The 14195-nt window shown below is 42.5% G+C and overlaps 1 protein-coding gene across 20 annotated transcripts in view; it reads right to left on the bottom strand.

Moving 5' to 3' along the window:
- Positions 1-14195, bottom strand: part of ACACA (acetyl-CoA carboxylase alpha) — a 276865-nt gene that overhangs the window by 20916 nt on the left and 241754 nt on the right. For all 20 annotated transcript variants that reach the window (XM_060646608.3, XM_078437425.2, XM_081791233.1 and 17 more), the window contains 3 exons: positions 13850-13985; positions 6851-7028; positions 4987-5099 (listed from right to left, as the gene is read on the bottom strand). In XM_060646608.3, coding sequence (XP_060502591.1) covers positions 4987-5099; positions 6851-7028; positions 13850-13985 — 427 coding nt within the window. The remainder of the gene's footprint in view (positions 1-4986; positions 5100-6850; positions 7029-13849; positions 13986-14195) is intronic.

Genomic DNA, 14195 nt, shown 5'->3' with positions numbered 1-14195 from the left:
AAAGCATTCTTGAAAAACTGCGTAAATCAGATCCTGTTTTAAATGCCTTAAGGGAGCTATTTAGAAGGAACCCTGCAGTGAATCCTTTGGTAAAGCAAATAATCCTTTTGTAATGGGAATAATTTCTCCCAATGTATCTAGTTTTTTTAAAATCCCATTTTCATATATCTGCTTTTCTTCAAAGGGGGCCATACCTATCTAAATACAGCTGCATTTGCATATTGATTTTAATAGCGATCCTCTCAGGGATGTTTAACCCTAGGTTCCTTGCAATGGTGTTAGTGCTCTGCTGTTCATATTTTTAAAAATCATTATAGTAAACCCAGAGATTTCCAAATAGGAATAAAAGAATCTATTATTCCCCCTGCAGCCCTGTCCCCTGTGCCCCCCATGCAAACAGTCCACACAAAAGAGTCAGGAAGCCGCACAGAATTCTCTGAATTCTCGTGGCAGTAAGTCTCAAAGTCTTTACAGTTTTCCTTTCCTTTGTTGCTCCCCTGAATCTACCAGGGACAGGGCTCTGGGTCAGCTAGGACCAGGTGGGAACAGTGCCTCTCAGACATATTCTGACAACAGCCTGCAGGCAGGCAGAAGCTTAGGTTCAGTCCAACAAAATGCCAGCCTGGTCTCTCTGCCTGACAGAACTGTGAATCACTGTTTCCTAGGAAGAGGCAAGCCCAAGTGCTTTTATAAATACAATCAGATTAATAGATCAGATCAAAACAACTCCTTCTCCTTCCCAGAAAATGCTGTCACTATTGAACCAAATTGCATCAAACCAAAATGCTCCTGAATCAGTGTGATGAAGTGGGTTGTGAGCGGCTGCTAACTAAGGGAAGAGGCACCATGCCATAATCTCTCCTCGTGGGCCTGCCTACCAGAGACCAGTGCTTGAATGGCCACGGTGCCAGTGAGGATGCTCCATGTGTACCACAGATGACAGGGCAAGTGGCCACATCCCAGGCACTGGTATCAGAACTTCTTTCCTTTTCAACTTTCCAGGTAAGGATGCTGCTTTCTGACCCACACAAGCAATTCCAGCTCTTTTCAGCTTACAACATCTTGAAGATGGACACAAGAGATGGAAAAGCACACACAGCTCAGATACTTCGATCACTCCTGCCAGAAGACCAGCTTAACCCCTGAATCCCCTTAACCCAAGGAAGTGTCCTTTTCTTGTCATCTGGCTGCTAAAAGAGAAGGCTTGGGGGGAAGGCATTCTGGAAGATGTCTACAGACATGTGCAAGCCCTAGTACTCCCTCTGCACCTGGGGTGCCCTGGGCAGAAGGTATGCTGGTGGAAGGGCCAGGGGCAGGCCAGCTGCAGTGCTCAGCTGGAGTGGCCTCTGCCTGTGTCAGACCGGCACTCTCAGGGCGTGCTGTGTGGGCACCACCAAGGTGCTGCCTGGCAGGCTGCCCGGGAACAGGGCCACATTCAAAATGTGAGCCTGGAGCAGGATAAAGTTTCACTAAGTGGCTCCTTTGCCTAGAGACTATTTGTGTTGAGGGAGAGGGCAGTGGGGAACATATGACTGCTTCACACTTGGACTGTCTCTCTCAATTGATTTGTAAGGGTAAGGATCCAGGAGAAAATCTTAGGTTCCGGTGTCAAGAGGCCAGGCTAGGAAGACCATCCTATCCCACACCACTCCCTGGTCCTAGCTCTCTGAGGAGGTAGAAGGATGTCAGAGAGACACAAAGAGGCCATGGAGGCTGGGGCTCTATTTCCAGAGAAGGAAGCAAATTTCCATAAGGCAACCAGGCTGGTAGTATAGTTATCCTTCCTGCATGGACTCTACCAAGCCTGTTCTGAGACTCCAGACTATGGTATTTGGGTTTATATCACATTTCTTTCTCTCTTTACCTCCACCGGGAACCAAGGTATGTACTATTTTCATATGCTATGATAATCACAGAACTACAAACCAGGAATTCACCACCTTCTACCCAAAGTATATAAAATGATGAAAGGTCAATTTTTAAAAATAAAAAATATGAAACAAAGTTAGCTGTTCAGAAATTAAATATTACTCATTATCCTTAGAGAATAAATAGTAATTATGTTTTTGAACACAGTCAAATCAGTTGTGCTCTAAGTGATCTGACAGTGTGCTCCCCAGTGCAGAGGCCAATCTGGGAAGAGATTGGGAACATAAGGTAACATCCACCTCTACAGGCTTTCTCCTAAATCAGATTTTTCTCAGTGGAATTGGCTTTAGATAACAAAGGGAAAGAATTCCTGTTTAATTTTGATCACGCTCAGTATTCAGCTGAGGAAATCCTGAGAAATGCAGAACAGTGGGAACCAGAATTCCATTCTGGGTGCTGATATACGTTTATTTTGTATCTTGGATGATTTATTGAAGTCTTCTTTTTGCCTTAATCTTTCAATCTGGAAAATGAGGTCATTTGCACCCACTTTGTGTGAAAGTATTTTGTCAGTTGATTCTAGGCATAGAGAAAAAGAGCCAAAAGCCTACGTGAACCCGAAAGGAGTGGAGTTCATGGCATGTTCTGTTACATCTTTGCTGGCCTGTGACCTCACAAATACACCTACACCTGGGTATGTATGATCTCCCTGAAAAACTTAAATCGCTTAAGGGACAAGACCACTTTTTCTACTTCTTTCGTATTTCCTTTCCTATACCACTTGCTACAGAAGTAGACCTATGCCACAGAGATAGCAAACATGGCTGTCTCCTTCTTCTGATAATTAAGGCAGGAAATGATGCCAAACCCTACGTCTGAAAAATGCTTCACAGATTCAAAGTGAATGCACATTCATCTGATCTTCACAGTGGCTAGGTTGGGGCATTATCCCCACTTTCTAGATGAAGAAACTAATGTTCAGAGAAGTGAAACAATTTACCTACAAGCAACCTGAGGCTTATACATGACTATTTTTATTTTAGACCTACTCTCATGTTCCTGGCCTGCCCTGGGCCAGAGCTGCTTCACATTTAGCAGACTAAGGATTCTTTCTCCAATGTCATTTTGGTCAAGGTTAAATAAATATGGTTTTCTTCAATGCAGAGAGGAAATTGATAATGAGATGATTTGTAACAAATGATTAAATGGCCATCACTTGGAAATCTCCTCCCTCTCCCCTTCCTGTATTTCAAAAGTTAAAAGGTGCTGGGTGAAGGTGGGAGCGATATCACTTTCCTTCAAGAGAAAGAAGCTTTGGCCCCACACCCCTCACCATCCGGTTGCTCTGCAAACAGATGTCAGAGAGGATCCCTCTTCCTACCACCCAGTTACTCTGAAGGGATGATAACAGCCATTGGGGGGTTAAAAAGAGGCAGTGAACCCCCAGTTAATGAGTAGGAATTCAGCAGGCAGTGTAAGATAAATGGAGCTCTCTCTGCTTCTGCTAGAGTCAGCATGAACTGCGGCCCTGCGGCTTGTTTGTGGCAAATGGAGTGCGCGAAATATCAAAGGGCAGTGATCCAGAAGAAGACCGACTTTGACAAATTTTAAATTGGCCAGAAAGAAAACCAGCAAAAAAGAAAAAAGGAAAAAAAAAAAAAAAAAAAAAAGAAGAAAAAAAGAAAAAAAAAAGAGAGAGAGAGAGAAAATTACGCAATTCACTGTGTCCTGCAATTGTGGCATTGCTGCTTTGTACAGAATTAGTGGTAAAAACAGCAGAACGACTGCCTGATGCTGGGAGCAATTATGAGCCATCTAAGTAAGATGCTTATCAGTGGCTGAAGCTTTTAGAGCTCTCACTATATACAGTTGTGAGGAACTTGCTCTTGAGCTGCAGTTACTTTAATTAAAGTGTATGGGGTTGGTCAGAAGTAATTATCCTGTTTGGAGAAGAGACAGAAAAAAAACACCTCAACAATTCTGGTTGGCAATAGATTTTAGAAACAGCTTTGCCAATTCTTGTTGTATGTGTGCACTTCCCATAAAGGGATCAGGCTGAGATGGGTTAGACTTATTGGTGGTTGTTACCTAATGGCAAACAATGGGAGGCACACAGGGTTTATTATAACCCAAGTCACCGTGTCTGGCAGGCAACCTGGCTCAGGGCTCCAAACTGCCAGGATGTGCGGTCTTCTAGAGTGCAGGCAAACACTCAGAAGTTTTTGTGTCTCTAGATAGTGAGCATATAAAGGGTCCACAAATGGTACTTTATTAATTAAATTACTATTTGAAACATAAATGAACTAGCACCTCTCCTTTTTATGCCTTCCATTCACGGATTTCATTACCTTTTAAAGACAATCACTCTGTTCCTAGAAAAACAAAACCAAAACAAACTAACAAAAGGACTCCAAGCATTTATCTTCACTAACCTAGTGAGGGGCTTGATGGGAGGTCTAGGCAGATAATCAGTGCTTTAGAAGAACCTGAAATGCATTTCAGTCTCTGGACTTGACACAGGGCTCCCACAGTTTAGTCCTATGTGCAAGCTGCAGCCCTTCCAAAGCTCCAAAAACAAATGAGCAACAGAGTAGTGCTCACAAATGTTCCCAGGGCTGTGCGTAGTCTTTACTTGTGTTTCTCTAGCTCGAGATGGCCCTGGAACTCCACCTGGGTAGGTCTCCAGCTTCTCTGTCCCATGACGTCGACTCACATTCCTCAGAAATGTCCAAAGAGACAACCAGAAACAGAACTCTTAAGACTTTTGAGGACTTTTAAGCATATTCTCTGCCTGATTAGCCTGCTCCCCAACAGCAACTTCCAGCTAATTGTTCTTTATGAGGATATCATCCACAAGGCCAGAAAGATGGACTGTGTGAATTATAAGAAAATATCAGAAGAAAACTTGGGTGACTTTTGCTTTTTTAGGTCCTACTTTCCCTCCTATTACATACACTATTTCATTCTACCAGGGCTCTTACCATATAGAGGACAGTAAATAAAGATTATCATGAATTTGATCAAATGCTTCAGTGCCTCCTCCCTTGGCCTATGAATGCACTCATTACAAATCAGCTGAATGGCTCATTGATTTGCCAGGAGGACAAGCAGACATACCCAATCGTTCAGCCAAGCGAATGTAGACTGGGTCCACCCGACGCATGGTTTTCACCAGATCTTTTCTGCGGAATTTGATTTCTACTGTCCCTTCTGGCTCCAGAACTGATCCCCTGGATCAGAGAGAAAGAAAACAAAACAGAAATAGAGGCACTTTAAAGGAAGGAGACAACTGAAAGAGGCTGGTTACGATTTGCAGACCAGGAAATAGCTTCATTATGGTTTTGGCCACCCATGGCTCACAGGAGTAACCCCAGGGAGAGGCAGGCATCAAAAAGTGTCTAAGTGGGTTGTGAGAAAAGCCTGGCAAAAAGCAATTAAAATAATTCTCATTACCACACCAGTCTACTTCCATCTCAAAAGAGGAATATAGATTCCACCATCTACAGCCGATAAGGGTAGCAGGAATCACATTATTTTCCAGGAGGGGGAAGAAAAAAAAAAAGATGATGTAGGCACCGTGGCAGGGGACCAGCCTCCAGCACTTAGGCTGTGCGATGAGAGGTCGATGCTGATCGGTCCCACGCACAGCTGTTAGTCTGCTGGCAGGATGACACACTGGGCTGGGCCAAGCAGGAAAGAAAACATTCTGCCTACTGCTATGGAGAGGTCTCAGGGTTATTACTAGTGCATACTAATTTTGTTCTATTACTAGGAACGTTACCCTATACAACTTAAAAAAAAAAAAAGCTTTTCGATTGAAAAAAATTACAGCTACTACTTAGTACATACATGGCACTGTTCCAAGTGCTTACACATGAATCTTCACAGCAGTCCTATACCCAGTCTACACCCTCTATGAGGGAAATTACTATTATCTCCCATTTTACAGATGAGGAAACTAAGGTACAGGGCGTTAAGAGACTTGTCCGAGCCTAACAAGTGACAGAGCTGCATCTGAAACCCGGTGGTCTTGCTCCACAGTCTGCAGAGGAACTGTCTGTGATCTGGTATCAGATCAGGGGCTAGATTTGGATTTAAAAATAATAAATCCCTGGGTGTAGACTGCTAGCTGAGTGATTTGATAAAACTACTGGACTCTCCCAAGCAGCATTTGAAGCAGGAGGCTAAAATTTTTGCAGAAACAGAGAAGCAGGTATTCAAGTAAAATGATCAGATGCAGGAAGTGGCACGGAAAATGTCAAAGAAATACAATGTGAAATTTCCCTATTTTGGAAAGGGCTGAAAACTGATTGTGAAAGGAAGCTGGATGTGGTCTGTTTTACTTAAGTCGTTTCAAGGACCACCTCTTGACAAAGGTCTGGGACTTTTTCTTTTGCAGTCCTTTGGATGCTGTAAACACTGTTCTCCAAGTGTCCTAGAGTGCCAGAGTGCGACACTGGACTCTGAGGGAGCAGCTTCGGTTTGGAATCACAGAAGGCAGGTGCTATGGTACACCTCAGTGACGACCAGCTTGTTCCACAGACAAGCAGTTCAGGAAGAGTAAAACTGCTTCAAGTTGCTCGCCAGTCAGTTAAGGCTTCAGAACTCCAGACTAACAATTTAGTCCTTCTACACCAACTTGCTTTCAGTTCCATCTGCCCCATATCTAAGAAAGAGAGAGTAATAGGCCTATCTGAAACACAAACAGAGGAGACAATCTCTCTGAGTCTGGGGATATGTGGGATAGAGGACTTCTTGGTAAAAGAATCTGGGGTGGGGGACCACACTGGGAAAGCCTGACCCCCACCTCCTTTCTTTCTCATCCCAGCAGACACTATTTAGGAAATCTATTTTTCTGACCTTGTAACCCTCTGGAAATAGAGATTCAAATAAAGTTCTCTGGTTATAATGTTCTCCAGGAGGAAACCAACAGCTAGAGGACCTTCAGAGGCAGTGAATGGAAAAAAAGAAGAAATGCTACCTGCTTTCTCGGTCAGCATACATCTCCATGTGCCGGGGGTTGATGGTGGGGTCAATCACAACCCAGGAGCCACCCCGGAGCTCAGCTTGAGGAGGAATGTAAACCAGCACAGGCTGGGAGCACTCCCGTAAGCTATCCACGATGTAAGCACCAAACTTCAGCACCTGGTCGTACATATCTATAGAGGAGACAAATCAGAAATCATGAAACAATGCTTCCAAACATCGTTCACATCATGGTATACACAGAAAACAATATTTATATCGTGAGCTGTGCCTCCATGAGGAGGCTGCTCAGATCAGAGGTGACAGGTCTGGGGGTTCAGCCACCCTAGGTCCTGTCTGGCCACCCTGAAAATTGAAAGGATAGGGATTTCCACCTGTAATGCTGTACAAGACTCTACAGGATCTTCAAAAACACAAGAGAAGTGCACTGTCTTTCACAAGACAGTGTGCAAGCCCTATGGATTGCATATCCATTTTATAGCCTTTCTGAATTGCCAGATTCTGGTTTCATTATATTAATTCACACTTGCTCTACAGACACTGAGTATTTTTCATGTCAATATGTGATCTCTCTCACTACATTAAGTTTTCTGAAGGAAGGAACTATTCAAGCTCTTTTCAAGTCTCTTCATGATACTTAGAATATGATAAGCTCTTAAAATGTATAGCTAATGGAAATGGAGCCTTCAAAATTTTTATCTTCAAAATGGCATCTTTGCTCTTGGTATCCCCAGTGTCTTGTCCAGTGCCTGGAACATAGTTAGTGCTCAGAGTAAGTATCTGCTGAATGAATGGGTGAGCACATACACACTTTGGAAAGAACATAATGAGAAAGAAAAACAAGTTAATTCTTTAACAGTTCCATTTTTACCAGGGCATCAATATGAGAAAACATTTAAAATGCATACGTATTTACTGGAAACATCACACAGCCACACAAAAAGAAGAGCTACCTCTTCATTTTGCTAAAGAGTACACTTTGTAATCCCCCACAAGGCTAGGAGCAACCTGAAGAAAAGGCACCCTGGTGCATAAATAGAGTCCTTGGAAAGTAGGATCAGTTATTATTTATTTCCCAACAATTTATGGACTTCTTCCCATTTCCCAGCTCACTGAAGTCTGTGCATGTCTAAAGTCTTAGGTTTATGATTCCAGATGTTTAATGAGCACTTCAGCGGAACCTCAATGGATCCTTTCTAAACACCAAATAACAGGTTCAACTGAGTTCAAACTTTCCTATCAAAGCAAGGATCTCAATTTGGAATAAATCAATTCTGGAAATCCAGAGCAAAAAAGCATTTTTCAGAAAGTTAAGAGCAAATCCAAATAGAAATTGCTTTCATTGTAGTTACTGGCAAATTAAACTGCCACCTTCTCCAAAGTAAAAATGGCTCTCTCTATACAAACCATCAGTGAGCACAGTTAACTGCAAAGTATATGCCTCTCTCCATTGCCCAACCTGGCTGCTCTGTGAAGACTTCAGAAACTCCAGAAATTTAGAAGTTGCTCCGGGAAAAACTCCCTACCCTATGAGGAATGTGTATGGTCATATACTCTGTATATATGATCAGAGCAAAGACATTTATCCCTTTGGGAGGAAAGCAAAGACCAAAAAAATTTACTGCTAATTACACAACTGCTGTATGAAGAGCAGGGAATAAAGGACTTTAAGCGCTTTACGCTAATTCTGTGGTTATGAAAATAATTGCTCAGTTCAAATTATTTTAACTAAATTAATTCTTTAGTGGATATTTCAACCAGTGCTACATAATAAAATAATTGTGTAATTAGCAGTACATTTTTCAGTGCTGCCAAGAGTAGTCTCAGCCTCAGAACAAGTAACAGAAAGGAGTAGCCCTCAGTGGTGTCATGCACAGAGAAGAAATGGAAGACATGGATAGAAGGAGAAAGTAAAACAATAGAAAAAAAGCACACAAAAGAAAGAGGAAAAAGTAAGTTAGAAGTAAACGAAGATAGTGTCCAGCCTTCTCACTCACTTCTGTTTCTTAAAGATACACCCACATCAAAATCTGTCTGTACTATCTATGATTAACAGACCCAGCCCCTTGAAAGGACTTTATTTAAAATGCATGCCCATTTATTTAATTTTTTAAACTCAAGTTCATATGGGATGCCTGGGTGGCTCAGTCGATTGAGCATCTGACTTCGGCTCAGGTCATGATCTCACAGTTCGTGAGTTTGAGCCCCGCACTGGGCTCTGTGCTGACAGCTTGGAACCTAGAGCCTGCTTTGGATTCTGCCCCTCCTGTGCTCACACTCTGTCTCTGTCTCTTTCTCTCTCTCAAAAATAAAACATAATTTAAAAAAACATTTAAAAAGATACCCTCAAGTTCATATATGCAAGTAGTTTGGGATGAAGCTGAGTGTGCATGTTTTACTTTCTGAAATGAACTTTAGTCCCTCTTTTTCATCATCATGGCTAGTTTACTGCATATCAGGCAGCATGATTTCATACACACACACAAATGAATCACTTAATTATCAGAAAACCATGTTCTTCTAACCCAAGTTATACGTGAGTAAACTGAGGCTTAGTTAAATAAGTGAATAAGTGGCAGAGTATGAGACTCGAACCCAGATCTTTTTGATTCTTGAAGTCCACTTTCTGTGACCTCATTCTTACTGGAAGGAAAGAGCGGGAGCCCAAGGCTGCTTTCTAGCATCTGATACAATGGCTGAGTAAAACAAAAACCAGAAAAGAGACTGAAATAAAATGACTGAATATTTTTAAATTTTGCCTGGACTTTTTGTATGTTCAGAAAAGTAAGAAATTGTATTGATGACACTATACAGCTATGTGAAGGGCTTGGATCTGACTGCCAAGAAATTACCTTCAGGCCCCATGACTGGGAGTAGAAAAGGGGCCCCAGGCTTCATTAAAGCTGACAGGCTCAGGACCAAAAACAATGCCTCCATCTAACCTGGAACACCAACAAACCCACAATCCAACTATCAGAACACCCAAAAAACAACAAAAGGCTATTAAAATATAAACTGACACACACAAAACAAACTCTACAAACAACACGCTCCCACTCAACCACAGCAGCCCCAAACCGTACATTCTGAAGGGCACGCTGAAGCGTGTGGCCATAGTCTGGTACATACTTGTGTGAAATCTCTTCCTATTTGAGACAGAGCAAAAGTACAGCCAAGTGTAGCAGGGGAGAGTGTATTCCCAAGGCTTTAGGTGAGAAATCAGTCTAGGGAATTGTAAAGCTATGCATATGCTGACTGTCAATTCTCAGGCCATGGGAAAAGCAACTAAGAATGGACAATACTGATAGGTTCTTCAGTGGAGAGGCGGGGGCTTGGTACTTTCTAAGCACTGTGAGCAAAGCACATCTGCATACAATCACAGAGCCTTTCTGGTGCGTTCTCAGCAACCAGGCACCAACCCTGCCCGGGGCCTTCATTGTTATACAACATGGATAAACTGTGGCAGCCACATGTACCAAACAAGGGAGCAGGGTGGTAGGGTGTTTCCACAGTGCCCCATACTCTTGAAACTGGAACAGATCTTATTGGCTTGGGGCGAGATTATCTGTTAGAAGCTGAAGGTAAACATTAGGCATACACAAGCTGCATACACATAATGTCAGTTCATTATGGCCGGCTGACACAGTCTTTCAACATCCAAGTAATCAGAGACTTTAAAATAGACTTTCATTCCGGTTAAAGTTTTCAATAAATGTTTTTTTATTGTTATTTATAACCTGTCCCAGGAAAAAATAATAAGTATAACATGAAAAGCCAACTGAGAGTGACCCTGTAGCACCAGCAGTGAGGCAGCTTAATATCACTGGGATTTGCATCCTATCAAGCTATTCATGCTGAGGCTGGGACCCTGGTGCTAATTTCTAGTAAATTTCACGCTTGATGTCTCCCTGTTGTGGGTCATTGCCGGTTCGCCTAAATAAACTGCTTCCAAATGGCTCTTCCATCTAAATATTCAGCCAGTTTTTATAATTTAATTTTGCATTATGCTGAATAGCCTTCCGGCCAGATAGAACTCATTGGAAAAAAAGCACCAATACCATCTTGACATACTTTTATTTATTTATTTATATTTTTACTGCTCGAATTAGACCTCCTAGGCTGACTAGTAAAGAGTTTTTTTTTCTCTCCACTAATGTCAATTTTCAGCATAGCAAGAGCTGTCTCTAATCTTTTCCTACTCATTACACACAATTTTGGAGTCATTTTACCCACAGTGCAGTCGGCTCCTGGCTGTGTGTTTGTGTGCACTGAGGGATGGCATAATTGTTTATTTTCCCTCCCTGCATAATCCCCAGCCAGTATTGAAACCAAAACTGCAAACATCTCCCCAAGGGATATGGAATGACTCTCAGCTTAGGTCCCTTTACATGAGATAATATGTAGAAAACATCCTGACCTGTATGTAAATATGAAAGACAATGTTCTTCCCCTTCCTACATTTACACTGATCTCTATCTTCCCCAAAGCTTATTTATCTTAAGTGATAATGGATACAGCAGCACCAAAACTCTGAAGACAGAACGGGCCCTGGACTGTATCAGGCCAGTAACTCATTTTTGACCAGAGGCAGGGGGGAGAGGCGGATGGGGGAAGTTATTGTTTAATGGGTACAGAATTTGTGTCAAGGATAATGAAAAGGTTTGGGGTATATTTAGTGCTGATTGTTACATAACATGTGAATATATTTAATGCCACTGAATAGTACACTTACAGATGGTTAAAATGATAAACATTATGTTATATGTACTTTCCTGCAATATGAAAAAAAGTAACTCCTATCTGACCACTTGGAGTTTCTTATCACAGTGACCAAGGACAACATCAAAGCAGAAGACAGGCAGGTGGCTAAGAACTTTCTCAGGAACCTACACAATCTATTCCAGGGGATGTTCTGGTAGACCTGGTTTGGTCCTAGGCTCTAAACTCAGCCAACTGTGCTGGAGGAAGTCAGACAGATCTGTGTTCCTCTCCCAGCTCTGTCATTCTTCAGCTAAATGATCTTGGGAAATTTACTTAACCTAAGTCTCAATTTATGTAAAAGGCAGATAAATACTACAGCCTACCCCTCGGAAGTGCTTGTTGTGACGATTATGTAAGACAGTGCACATAAAATGGTTAGCACGGTTTCTGGCGAAAGGAGCTCAATGACTCCTAATTGTTGTTGCTTTTATTGTTACAGGGCTGGCAGCCAACCTGGGCCTGAGCCACATGCAGTAGAACTGAAGCTTTTCCTACAAGCAGTAAGCTGTTGAACTCTGAAGTCCTTAGGACAAAAGAGCCAGGCTGACGTACTCCTAAGGAAGGTCAGGAAGAGTGAATTCTCAGTGGCCCTCGGGAAGAGAGAGAACTAAGGAGTACCGGCATTGCATTCTCTCCTCTAAGTCTTAATGTAAATTGTATAGCCAAGAAATGTGGGATAAAGTGAAGCTGGATGCTAAATAAACCTCATATAAAGGAATGAAAGGAGTCTCAGGCTCCCCCCGCAGAGAAAAACACTTCAGCATAGTATCATACTCTTTTGAACACTGTAGTATTTTGTTTATACTTTGTGGCTTTATCATTTTGCCTGAGACATTTTTCTCGACTCCTTGAGGCAGTGTCTCTTTCTGACTCAGTTTTGTTTTCTCAGAAGCAGCTAGCATAGTTCCTTGCACGTAGGAACTCAATAACAATGTCCAGGATTGACTTGTTGAACCTACACTTTCAGTATTTCACGGCATTTCCACTGATTTATTATCTTTGTCACAAAATCCACCTGAGAGTCTATCAAAGTATAAAAACATTAATTTGAATGTATAGTCCAAGTCTCCCCCAAGAAAAGTGCAAAATGTGGTAGATTTCCAGCAAATATGGGCAAAGGGAAACTTTACAACTGAAAAAAAAGAAAAGAAAAACCACACTAGTCTTCTATACTTTGCCAGGGAAGTCTGGCTGTACAGGGCTTTTCCTAGCCAGGTGAAGGGAAAGTTGTTGGCACAAAGCTCTAATCTCTCTCCATACACAGCTGATAACCTATAAAAGGGCTAACTTCCTCAGGTTTTTCCTCCCTCAGAGCCAAAGATGCTCCTGTGCTAAGCTATTTCCGGGTTCATTCTTTCGCATTTGATATGTCCAAATCTCTGACCACTCTACTCCAGCATTGCCAACCCCTCCCTCCTTCCGTTCCCCTCACTCATTATACTGCTACAGAACCCAGACTCCTCCCCCCATGAATGAAGTTACACTCATCAGTGTACTCATCCCCTCCTGGTATGTAGTCTCTGGCCTCAGCATGGCCATGAATCTCTGGCCACTGGAGAGATAGCTTCGCTGCTGTAACAGGTAGAAGGTGTTACCTTTGGCTCTCCTGAACAATCCACAGTAGCTGTGCACAGGGAGGATTCTCAGTAAATGGTGATACTAGCTGCTGAGATCACTAAGCGATTCCCATAGCACAGAACAGAGCCTGTATAATAATGTTCTAATATGCTGGAGCCATAGGCCCAGGGCTGTTGTTGGATAAGAATGAAATACACCACAAATTACCACAAAGAACAGCCTCTGGTACAGAATTTGTTCATTTTCTTCTGGTGAAGGCTAATTTCAGTATCTACCCTGGTCATTATAGAGTGTTAGAGCATAACATCAACAAAAAGTGCTCAGAAAAGAGGGACAGAGACTAGCACAATCACATTTCTCCAGGACCATCAGAACAGTCATCATTCATCCGGGAAAGCTAAATCCACAACAGCAGCCCGTCTAGAGAACACTAGTAGACGGTTCTGAAATTTTGTATGGAATTGTAAAACATCCAGAATTTTCCCACTCAAGCTGCAACTCAGAAGATATATTTCAGAGGAAGTATGATCCCCCAAAAGCCTAGGGTGATGGTTGTCAGGAAATCCATTGGCTCTGCCCAGTATAAACCCTCCTCTGTGCTGTGAGGTTCTGGGGATCAGTTTATGCCCCTCCAGCCCAGAGCCAAGCCAATCACCTTTCATCCCACCGGAGAAGCCTCTCCAGTTGGCAAAGACCATCAGAGGCAGCCCTTCGCGGTTGAAGTCCTTGATAGCCTGATAGGTCTTAAACGCAGAATCTGGAAACCAAACCTGGCCAGCCTGCTGGATTATCTATTGGGGAAAGTCAAAGAGGAAGACACAATTACAGTGGAGCTTGAGGGGAAGTCTCTCCAAGGTGAACAAAGTTTTACTGGTTTACTTTAAAAACTCAACCAAACCAAATACACAAAAACTGTTGTTCATCAAGAGGATCATCTTTTGGGGTTCCTGGGTGGCTCAGCTGGTTAAGTGTCCGACTCTTGATTTCAGCTTGGGTCATGA

The sequence above is a fragment of the Panthera onca genome, chromosome E1, assembly GCF_046562875.1.
Source record: "Panthera onca isolate mPanOnc1 chromosome E1, mPanOnc1 haplotype 2, whole genome shotgun sequence".
Lineage (NCBI taxonomy): Eukaryota > Metazoa > Chordata > Mammalia > Carnivora > Felidae > Panthera > Panthera onca.
The sequence above is the reverse complement of the archived record's forward strand: the minus strand, read 5'-3'. Positions and strand labels throughout refer to the sequence as shown.